We start from the raw sequence: 12292 nt of genomic DNA, 5'->3' as shown, positions 1-12292 counted from the left end.
ACCAGGAAATGGTCTTGATCCGTGGTGCTGCGTACTGGTCGGATGCCACTAGAGTCCACACAAACCTCATCATGTGATCAGTCATTCTTTCTGCTCATGGTTGGTACATGTGAAAAATGTATGTGCGTACATATGTGTGCTTCTCTGTGAGTGTAAGCATGAGTGTGTGGGTAGGGTGAAAACATTACTCCCCACTGCTGTCCATTCTGTCTCTCTCACTGTTGAAAAAAAAGAAAAAAACATGCACACACATCCGAGCATTCATGAGCACATTTTCACAGAAGCAGATTGCAGATTTTTTTTACTCACCAAACGAAATCTTTTCTGCTAAATCTTTCCATATGGTCTCCTGACATCATGCCTCGTTCATTATTCACCATCAGCAGACGAAAAGCGCCTCATATTCTGAGCTGTTGCCACATTTGCGGAGGCATTAATATGGACGGCCTGTCTTGATATATACAGGACAATGTGTCTGTTCTCCAGATCGACTGCTGAAAACTTGGCTGTAAAACCTGACATATGCATCATACTGTAGCTCTGTTAAACATTGTTTTTTTATCATTTAGTGGAAAAAGGATATGAAACGTTTTCGTCCTTGAAAAAAAAAAACAGTAGCTTTGATCATAGCTGAAAATGACATTTTTCCATGTTGTAGCCTGGGTTGTGTCCTCAGGCTAATGGCTTTTATATCAGGAAGCTTGGGCCATCAGTCAGGCCAGTGATGAACAGATGAGAGCTTGGCCTCCAGCAAGTTCCTGTCAATATTATTATTTGTATGTAGTATTTAGAGCCATTTGCTCTCTTTTCTACATTTAACAATTGCTATAGATTCAGATTTTACATACAAACACATAATCAGTTTATGAACATGACCAAACAAGTTATATAAGTTATATAAGTTAAAATTTGTTCTGTTTCATTTACATACCTGAGGGCAGCAGAATATCAGAAACCCCTCTCAGTATTAGTCCAGTACAACACCTCCACCTACTATGCCCTCAATGCTAAAACATATAATAATACATATAATCCATATAATTAACACCTCTATGATTATAAGGACTTTTACTTTTCATACTTTAAGTGCATTTTGCAGAGAACACGTTTGCACATTTACTTAATTTTTAAATGCAGGAAGGAATCTGAGGACTTCCTTCAATATTGCATCCATGAAATAAACATTTAGTATATGTGTCGTACAACACACATACTATACTGTTTGTTTATCTGTAACTGTCTTCCAATTTGTCTCTTTGTACATTCATCATATAAGACAGCTTACCTTGTTTGTATTGATTGGGCTGTAATTAAAATGTGATTTCATTTGGTGGGTGTGTGTGAATGCAGCTCTTCCAGACAACAGCACACATTCCTGCGGTATTATCTGACACTTGTCTTGATCCCTCTATTTCTATCCTATTAAATATCTCATTCTTCTCATCCCTTGCCTCTTCCTGCTTTTAATCTCTTTCTCTCTCTCTTCTTACCTCCTTGACTTTAAGCCTTTTCCCTCCTTTCTGCTCTCTTCCTGCCTGCCCGTCCCTCTCTCTTCCTTCCTTTCTTCCTGCCCTGGGAGCCAATCTGCCACCACAGACTCTCTCTCCCTTATCCATCCCTGTTAGTGTGCGTGGGGGTATTATGGATGAATGAACAGGAGTGATGGATGGAGTGAATGAAGGTGTTGTTGGATTGAAGTGGCCTTTTTGCGAACAAACTGCAATGAAAGGAAGAAACAGAAATGGCGCTTGTCCTAATTGTTGTCACATGCACATCTTTTCCCTTCACTCCATAATTCATATTTACCTGTCCTGTCAATATTTGAGCCTGTATCTGCCTGTATTTGCATATTTGCCCTCCATCAGAGGAAAACAGATTCGTTTAGGTGTGAAAATGTAACAGGGCATGTTTGTTTTTTTTTTTTTCCAGAGTGATTCACGGAGTGTTATCATCTACAAATCAATGGGTACACTCATATATTAATTTATAATTTAGTGAATCAACATCCTGCGATTTCATACTGAATCACTGATGCTCCGCTTGGGCTCTTGGCTTGCGGTGAAGCTGGTTGAGAGAGAGAGAGAGAGAGAGGGAGAGAGGAAGGGTGGGAGGCTACAACCCTTAATGAAAAACATGGAAATGGAAGGGAGGGAGATAGAGAGTGGGAGAGTGTGGGGAGAAAAAGGGGAGAGAGTGAGAGAGAGAGGAAGAGAGGAGGAGGAGCGCTGTGAGATGGAGTGAGAAAGCATGAAAGGAGGGATGATAGAAAGAGGGTTTCTGCCGAGAGCAGCCACTGAGAGAGGAGGAGGAGAGAGAGAGAGAGAGAGAGAGAGAGAGAGAGAGAGAGAGAGTGGGAGAGGAGGATGAGGGGAGGAAAGAGGGCGAGGGAGTGTGTGTGTGCGTTCTAGCCGGTCCAAACACGTGACGAAGAGATACAGACTTCAGCATACAGACGCGCTTGTTTCCACGACGACGACGGCAAACATGGGGGCTGTGGTGGGTACGCTGACCATGCAGACCAAGCAGAGGAGGCCGTCCAGGGGTGAGGGAATACACACACAAACATAAACGCACACACACATGAGCATGCATATGCAGACACTCACAGACATATATGTATATATTTAGAAACAAACACAATGTATGGTCTCTCTCTCGCATGCACACACACTCACGTATACAGTCTGTGCATACATACAATGGACAGTGAAACTTTTAACAGTGTGTCTTTATGGTCTCTTACACGCAGATTCACTCCAGTATAAATATACAGCTCACATACGCAAGCTGCAGAACAAAGATTAATAACTGCTGGTGTTTCAGTTAAAATGCAGTGAAGGAAAGGAAAGAGTGCATATGGTTTGGTGTGTGTGTGTGTGTGTATGTGTGTGTGAGAGAGAGAGAGAGAGAGAGCGAGAGAGAGGGAAAAATAGAGGGAGACCAACAGGTGTTCCCAGAGGAAGAAGAGGACCTTTTTATTTTCAAACAAAGTTTTAGTGCGACAGCATGTGTGCGCACCCGTGTGATTGTTGCTGAGCTTATTTTTTTTTGACAGCAAACTGAGGGAGGAGAGTAGGAGACGGCTTCTTTGACTGTGTCTGTGTCTGAGTCTGAATGCGTATGTGTGTGTGTGTGTGTGTGTGTGTGTGTGTGTGTGTGCTTGAGTATGAGCGTGTGTCTCTCTGTCTGTCTGGCGGTGTGTGCAGGGGATGCGAGTATCGACGCTGGTAAACACACACACGTCGGAGGTATTTGTCACTCTGCTCACACACTGCTTTTCCGTCTTGCTGTTACCTTGGAAGCACGGTAGCCATGGCAACAAAAGATGTCAGTTTTGGGGTGGGCGGGTGAGGGGGGCTTGATGAGATTGGGGGTATTCCTAAGTAAGTCAAGGCCATGTGAAAGAGAGCGAGATAGTGAGAGATGCAAATATGCAGATGAAGCAAGGAGGGAGGGTTTTTTTTTTATGAAGACCTGTTGCCTGTTGTGAGAAACGTTTTACTCCCTCGTTACTCATTCTAATAAAATCTTGTAAACCTCATTTATATAAATCTAACAAATCCAAACTGAGCGGGAGATCAGTGCCAGAGTGAAAATATCCCCTTTTAATAGTGTGCAGTCATTTAAACTTATTTGTTGAGGCAGGCTATTATTGGTTTCTCACTGCAAATTAGACCGTACAGGACATTTTCCAAGAGAGTGCATATGGCTCCTTTCATCTTTTTTTTTTTTTTTATTTTCCTTCCACAAGCTCAAACAGAAACCTTTCCTCAAGGGTGTTAAAAAGGCGAGGCGTAAATTTGTTGCTATTTTTTAATAATGAGGTGGTTGTAGATGCACTCACATTGTGCAAACGTGTGAAATGTGACTCTCCCTGCAAATGAAAACAAGCCTTTTTACCTTCCAACAACAAACCTTCCAAAACATGAAAGAATGGGATGCAGAGCTGGAGCTATTTGGAGGTTGTTTGTAATTCTCGTATTGTGTTGTGGTCCTTCAGCACCTCTCTCTTTCTTCTGCTCGAACATGTTAGCTGTGTGCAGGATTAGTGCAGCAGGGCTCTTATGTGTGCTGCCGCCTTTTCAGTGGTGTTGCAGATAACTTGTTATCCGGGATCGCGACACTGACAGCAACACTGAGAGAGAGACAGTGCACGGCTGTAATATTGCAAGATTAGATTCCTGCATGATTGATCCTCTGAGCACAAGCTCATCACTGTGCTCAGAAGAAAAAAAAAAAACGCCTCGTCGTGTTTGCGTCTTGCTCCTGTCTGAATATTTGCATGCATGCTTGTCTGGACTGTCTGTTTTCATCAAGGTTGCTTGTTGTTCTCTCAACTTGCTTTATTTTCTGTCAAGCGTTCGTGTCTTCTTCTTGACAGGCTCTCTTTGGTGGGAGTTTTCTCCTACCTGTTGTCTAGTCTGACTGTTTCTGTCTGGCGGGCTAGCTGCTGTTTTCTTCCTCATCTGTTGTGGTGGCCTCTGACAACTCATCTCTCTAGAAAAACCTGGCATTTTTCTCCCCTCCCTTGTGCATTTTTCATTTCTTTTCAGCCCATATATCTCTGCTTGCCTTACTTACTCCCCGCAGCAATGTTGTCTCAATCTTCCTTTCTCCTTCCCTTCCCTGTCACTCCTCTGCTCCTCTTCTCGTCTTGCTTTGCTTTCTGCTGCCACCCCTCCCCACCCTTCAACCTTTTCAGTTCCACATCTTTTTTTCTTCCACTTCACCCCACTGCTTTCGCTTCTCCATGTTGTTTCCCCCTTTTCTCCCTCCCAATCCTTTTCCATGCTTGTTTCTCTTTATCTTACTTTCTTCTAATTTTCCCTGCCACTCTCTCACACGCCGCCACCACAGCCTACTCCTGTCATCCTCATCTCCATACCTCTCTCTTTTATGCCTCCATTCTTTCTCTCATTTGCTCCCTTTCTCCATCACCCACGCTTCCATTAGCTGGTGTGAGTGCTTATTAAGTCGGGTGTGTGTCTGTGTGTGTTTGTGAATTTCTGCAGATTTTGAGTCTAGACATGTATTTACTCAAAAATCAATATTGCCATACTGTGTGTGTGTGTGTGTGTGTAAATGAGCTGTGTTTGACTCACCATTCCCAAATATAATCAGCGGTAGCACACTAATATGTGAGGAAGTGGCATTATGTGGATTTCTGTGTGTGTGTTTCTCATGTATGTAAACACAAACACAACAGTGCAATTCTGCAAACAGCCTCCGGCGCTTTGTTCCTCCTTCACAGGCTGAGAATTAGTGAGCAAACAGATGTTTATGTCTGTGTGGGTGTGAGGATGCAAGAAGGGCAGTGTATATTGTTTTATGCACACAGATGCTTTAAAACCTCTATGACCCTTGAAATAATCCGTTCATGTTTGTCTTGTTTGAGGGTGTGTGCCTGGATTCATGCAGCGAGTCATTGGACTTTCAGTGAACCATCCAAAGGCCAGTCAGGGATTGGCCCTATGTCCACTCACTTGAATGCTGACTGTGGAAAACAATGTGTCTCAGAATGAGATCCTGAATTCACACTTTGGAACATGATTATGTGTGCAGCTTTTGCATGGTCTACAGTAAATAGGACTGTTGCAGCTGAAATCTATTTTTAAGATGCTTCCTCCATACCTCCAGGGAGCCCACGACCACTGGAGTTGCTAATTTCTTGCAGAGCACTTACACACCATTAAAGAGGCCGGTGAGAGCGAGCCCTCTCCATTGCCGCCAGGACAGCAGATTAGGCTAATTCAGATTATGCAAATGACACACTCTCTGGCAGGGATTACAGGGCACAGTATGAGAAGGAAAGAGAGAGCATGGCAGCGATAGAGTGGCAGAGTGAGAGGAGAGTTTGGCAGAGTGAGAGAGATAAGAAGTGGAAGAGAAAGGAGGATTGAGTGGGCAACAGAAGAAAGGAAGAGTTGGAGGAGAAATGAGAGCTAACATTAAATACACGAGCCAGCAGTAGTTGGGGAGAGAGCTAAGAGTTAAATCCTGTTTCTGGGTTGGAGGAAGTGTGTGTGCATTGATGTAAGAGGTATTTTTTTGTGACAGGGTGCTGGCTGTGCAGAGTGACAGGCAGTCTTTCTTTGCTGACAGTTTGGGCAACCACTTAATACTCCAAACAAGCTCAGAAAGAAAAAGAGGTACAGGCTTTTGGTCACTGTCAGACTCTACGGCTTTTAATAGCTTGTGTAACAGATAGAAGTGAAGCTCTTGCTGTAGTTTTTTAGGTTGGTTTATTTAGGCTTTCCTAACCTGCTAAGTTTGCAGATTCAGTTTTGGAACATGAATCATGCCGGTTTCTAGATCATGCCTGTTAGCAATAAAAACTTTGTATGGTCAAGTTTTATTCGCAGGACATAAATAACCCAGCCTTTCACAGTATGTTTGAGAGCTAATCTTATTTTTTAATGTTGTTTCTTGCTCCAAAATATCAAACTCTTATACCTTCACTTACTCTACACAGCTTTCTGACATCCCTTTTTGCAAGTAATTAACCACATTTGTAAAAAAAAAAAAAAAAAGAAAGAAAGAAAGAAAGAAAACAGAATCCTTCATTTGCAGTGGGGCTTGTAGGACAGTGTCACCCGCTCCACAGTATCCATGGATGGATTACTGAATGGGCTTAACAGGCACAACCCCAGTGTCCCAATGGGTTGGGAAGTAAGAGCCTCTCTTTGAAGTGAATGTTGCTTATATTTTTCACTGGAAAGTCAAAGGGCTCAGTTAAAGGATGTTATTGTCTTTAGACTGGCGATGTGTCTCTCCAGCTTTACAGTTTTCTCTGTGTCTATAAGCCCATTTGTTCCTGCTGAAGGAACAGCTCAGAAATCTTTTAAATATTTAAATTTAAAGAAAATAATTTTTATGAAACAGCTGGGCCTTGGAGTTTGTAGAATATGTTGTTCAGACATGTGGGATAAATGTGTTAATATTTTTGAATGATAACCTGCAGAGCATCTGATTCACTGTGTCTGAGCATTATATCATGACAGGTTGATGCCTTGAACGAACACAGTGTACACTTAATCATCCTGAACAAGTGATGTTTACACTACTGAGCATCTTTCAGATGTCTGGCAAATTAAATTAAATGCTACACTTGCCACTAAATTTAATTTTACACAGACCTGCTGCTTTAATTCCAGACCAGTAAATAAAGCAAACCTGCAACTGACAACTCTGTGGGAACCTCTTGATACAACAGAGCCCCCTGCAGTCTGTGGCTACACTTGAGCTCTTTGGGCAATCACAGGTCATTTTTACATTCACATTAAGACTATAAATGAGTGTGAGCTATTCACAATACACAGATATTACAGAAAATATTATTATTATTATTGTGAATTCGAAGGTGTGTGTACTACCATGTGTGCTTTACATTTGAATAGCAGAGCACCAGAGACTTTTATGAAGCTTTGATTGATTGAACTTTTATGATTTTCTAAGCATTATCACTCTATGACTAAACGTATTGGCTAAATCTGAGATGTTCACATCTTTTTTAGAGGCTTTGAGATGCAGTGGTGGTCTCAGTGTTAGTTTTTGCTGCCCTCTGCTGGTACACTCAGATTGTGGCAGGTTTTATGGTTAATATTCAGCTCACAGTGAAGATTAGGATAGATCCTGTCATCTCACCAGGTGTATTTATAATTATCAGTTTAGCTAAAATGCTGTTTATTCTGCAAAGTAAGGCACATAAAAGGACTTAGGCATGTTTAGTGAGAAGAGTCACATTGTGGTAAATTAAGCCTTCTGTTGTTGGGGGGATTGACTGTGTACCTTAATGGGAACAATTAATCAAGTGCTGATCTGCTCATGAACTCACATTCACACACGCACACACACACACACAGTCACAAAACAAACACATATGGTCATACAGTAGAAGGTGAGCTTATCATTGTTACAGCGTGCTCAGGTCGGACCCTCGTGTTAAAGCCCCGTTCCCAAAGAATGAAGGACACAATAGCTGTAAGACAGAGGGGGGAGTGGAGTTGTGGGTGGTGCTGGTGGTGGGGTGAGTTACTGGGATGGAGTGAAGGTCAGGATAAGAGAGGGAGATGCCCCAGGGAGCAGAGAGACAGGGGGATAAAAAGACAGAGATAGAGAGAGGCAGGTGAGAGCTGATCTCACTGTAGGAAAAAGCAGGAAAGTTTAGAGATGTATAGAGAAACAATAGCCAGCTGCAGCCAGAGTCTAGCTGTACGTGGTGAAAAACTGCAGCCAGTACAAGTTTGAAAGTTTAGAATATGTTTGTTCTTGCTTATTTCTACAAGATCAAATTCTAAGAATTAAAATTCCTGGAGTGGGTTGAAGCGATTAAACCAAGGCCAGTGGGAAGAAAGAATTAATCAAAATGGAAAGAGAGGAACAGAATGAGAACAGCTTACATACTATAGCTATCATTCTTCTGTGCTGTGGGGCCATCAAAATGCTGCACCTACTGGGAGTCATCACTGTGGAGGGTGAGTCAGTACTACAACTACTATCGAGCATCGGGCACTAACCAAACCTGCAAAGTTAGAAGAATTTTTTCACAGTTGTCCGTCAGCAGGTAAAAAACAAAAACAAAAAACAGACTTGGATTCTTCATGTGGGAATGTTTTTTTTTTAGAAAATCAAATAATAATGATATTAATAATAAAAACATAAGTAAACAAGCATTGAATAAATGGAAATGTTATATACTGCACACTGCCAGGTTGTTCAGTGTTAGTGGAGATTAGTTTTCTCAAGTTCCAATAGAAACTCTGTTTTTTCCTCTGCTGCTTTTTACACTGTGAACCTACAATACTCTGCTGCTATCATATCCAAACACTAGCATTGCAGTTGCTACAAATACTGATACCATATATGATACAAATAATGATGGAAACTTTCCCTAACTCTGCAAAAATTAAGTGAAAACCTCAGTATGTTAACAGTGACAATGAATGATAAGTAATAAGCAAGAACACAGGGCATCACTTGTGCTCAGCACTTTACTGCACCTTTCCTGGATGTTTTGATAAAGTCTGGATGTAGTAATTTACAAATCTAAACATGTTGAAGCTTGTTTGCATGAATGCATATTTCCTGTTTTCTACCGATCCACAGTAATTTCAGCACATTTGCACATATTCTTATCATAACATGTTTAATTTAGGATTTTACGTTCTAAACTATATTTATTTTTATTCCATTTTACAGGGTGTTGAATTCATAAATAGCATTTTGTGTTGTGCTGCTCATGTTGGCTTTTATAAGAGGAAGGAATTGTTGACATTTGAGACCAAATAATTGTTTTCTGTAACTGAAGTAAAATTTACTAAGCCTAGTGTCAAAATCAAATTTAAATTTGAATTTTGTTTGTTTTTAATCATAGTGCAGTCTAATAATATACTATATTATACAAATGTGATGCTGCCTTAATATTGTCCATTCTGTGCTGCTTAAAAATATCTGATGACTTTTCCTTTACGAGACATTACTGTACATTGTCCTTTAGATGTCCTGTGCTGTGTTGGCATACAGTGTGACGGTGACTGTGCAGGTGCCTTGAGGGTTTTAACATGAACAATAGAGGAGTCAGAGGAGTCTATATTCTTAAACTCTATACATGCATCAACACTATAATGTGTGGGTATAACAACTTTAGACAAATGCAAAAAGGTTATGGTGTTAGAATATGTACATTTGCATCACACTTGTTTTGGTATGTTTTGTATCACGTGTGTTTTGGTGTATGTGTGCTGTGTGCAGTTATAGAGCATTTCGTCTGCTTTAACACTGGGAATTGGGCGTAAATAATCTCACCAGGTCTGAATCTTCACTTTAATGTGACGCTGACAAAGACTGAACCGCCTGAGTGATGAAACAAATGGCCTTCAGGGCCTGTGAGAGCATGTGTGTGTGTGATTGTGCACAGTGTGTTTTTGTGTGCATATGTGTGTGTGTGTTTGTGTTTAACAGGGTGAGGTGGAGGAAAGGAGCTATATAAAGAGAGACTGCTTAGCAACTCGGTATTATAAGTTCTACAGAGTCATAAAGTAATAATACTCCCATAATGTAGTAAATTAGGAAGCAAACTGTAATAAACTCTTGCTGAGTAACAAAATAGATTAGTGTAATTTATGTTGACTACTGCAGTTTTAAATTAGTTGTATTTTGTTTTGTAATATAATCACATCTTCTGTACAATGACACCACTGTGTCACATTTGAATATCATAATTGACACCTCAAACCCACTTTTGGCTCTTTAACCATGATGGAGGCTCTTCTGTGCAGTTATGCACATGAAAAAAAAAAAAAAACCTGCTGATGTATTAAATGTGAACACTGGACACTGAATCTAACATGGTGAGGTTCAATTTAGCCGTGATATGAAGCTGCCTTTGCCTTGCCAACTGCCACAGTAAAAATGCCGACCTGGCACCTATGATTCATCGATAGGCTAGAACTGAAGAGGTAATGGTGTAATGATGCTTTACAAAGCGCCGATGGTCTCGCCACACCACAGATAAAAATGTTTCTATTTCAAGACTGTTGATGTTTCAAAATCGGGATTGCCAAGGACAGAGTGAACCTTGCGCTCGGTGACACTCAATTAAAGCAGAACAGGAGTCCTTAAAAAGTACTGGAGCTCACCGAGTATGTCTGTGCTGAGTGCTCTGACTGTACCAGCCCCCAATCAAAGCACTGTCTGCTCCAATTCTCTGATGACGGTGCAATAATCAGTTTACTGATTAAGGATTTTGAAGTAAGCAGTTGTAAATCAGACACTGATAGTTCTGTGGGACTGCTGTGATGACAGTAATTTGCATTTAAATGCTAAACAACAGAGGAAATTAAATACTTGTGGTCTATGTGCAGCCCTTTGCATGGGCTCTTCAAATAATTAGAAGTCTACACCGGCAGCAGTCTAGACTTTACACACCAATGTCTTAATGTGTGCTCACGTATCTGTTAGAGAGTTCAACAATCTACCCTCCAAAACATTCATATTACAGGGACTTATTAGGGCAATGTACCTATCCATCACTCTAAGATGAAAACTTCAGGTCTCCCTCATATGCTCCTCCTAAAGGTACCACCAGGCAAACACAGCTGGACAGGTTAAGACAGATCAGTGATGGACAATTATTATTCTGAAATGGTCTTCATAAAACATGGAATCTTATTACTTAACCACCAGTAAGATTTTTTTTTTCCTTTTCATTTTTTTTGGGTCCAGTATTTTACTACTACACATTATGACCACTTTATCATATTCTGATTTTTTATTACTATTTCTGTTAAATTATGCACAGTTATAACAGTATGTATAATTATTACATGGTAGATTCCTTTGGGGAATATGTGGCGCTCATGCAAATGTGTAGACGAGTGTCTGAGAGAGAAGAAGAAAGTGTCTTGTTCACCTATAGACACTGTGTGTGAGTGTGTGTGTGTTGTCTCAGAGTCAATGGTTTGTCCTCTCTCCCCTCCCCTCCAGCGAGGAGAGTAATGAGTTGTTAATGATAGGGCCGCTGAGAGGAGGAAAATGGGGCTGTTAGACTGACCTCTACCTCTACTGCACCTCCATCTCTCATCCTCCCCTCTCCTTCTCTTTTTTTGGGTCTCAGTTTGTATCATTCTGCCTTCTCAGAAAGATTTCAGTGTAATTCAAACTTGACGTGTGCAGATTAGTTCACGAAGGCAATCTGTCCCCGTTCCTTTTGTTTATATGGCCAATTTCTTCTTCTTCACATCTGCTTTCTCACCCTCTTGGGGGTCATGTATAAATTCATGTTAAATCATTTTTGTGTGTGCTCCTTCAGATAAGGCGGACGATGACTTGGAGATGACCATGGTGTGCCATCGACCGGAGGGTCTAGACCAGCTAGAAGCTCAAACCAACTTCAGCAAAAGAGAGCTCCAAGTGCTTTACAGGGGCTTCAAGAATGTAAGTGACTGTGTTTCAGTTCCCTGCAAAAGAAAAGAACAAACAAATTTTCTTCATGGCTACATACCAGATAGACAGAAACCAAAGCTGTCAGTGTGTTGATCAGTAAATTGCTTGTTTACATGTTGTGCCAACATATAGAATCAGCCTAATGGTAAGACTCACTAATTTAAGATGGTCTAATTTATTTTCTCTAATACGTGATCTGGGGATTTATTTGCATACTGGATCTGCTCTTTGCTTTCTCCTTTATTAGTGAGTTTTTGTTCTCATATTGCATTTCTTGTAGTATTATGTGTTTCACTGTTTTGTATTAAGATGACGGCATCATTTCAGCTTAGGTCTTGTAGGCCTTACA

The 12292-nt window shown here is 40.9% G+C and overlaps 1 protein-coding gene across 2 annotated transcripts in view; it reads left to right on the top strand.

Moving 5' to 3' along the window:
* Positions 1-12292, top strand: part of LOC121188785 (Kv channel-interacting protein 1) — a 41283-nt gene that overhangs the window by 25489 nt on the left and 3502 nt on the right. The window contains exons 1-2 of one of the 2 annotated variants that reach the window (XM_041048679.1): positions 2485-2542; positions 11810-11934. In XM_041048679.1, the coding sequence (XP_040904613.1) occupies positions 2485-2542; positions 11810-11934 (183 nt within the window). Of the gene's footprint in view, positions 1-2484; positions 2543-11809; positions 11935-12292 lie in introns of those variants that run through there. The other variant, XM_041048678.1, reaches the window with a different exon arrangement.

This window comes from Toxotes jaculatrix, chromosome 10 (genome assembly GCF_017976425.1).
Source record: "Toxotes jaculatrix isolate fToxJac2 chromosome 10, fToxJac2.pri, whole genome shotgun sequence".
NCBI classification, from domain to species: domain Eukaryota; kingdom Metazoa; phylum Chordata; class Actinopteri; family Toxotidae; genus Toxotes; species Toxotes jaculatrix.
The sequence above is the reverse complement of the archived record's forward strand: the minus strand, read 5'-3'. Positions and strand labels throughout refer to the sequence as shown.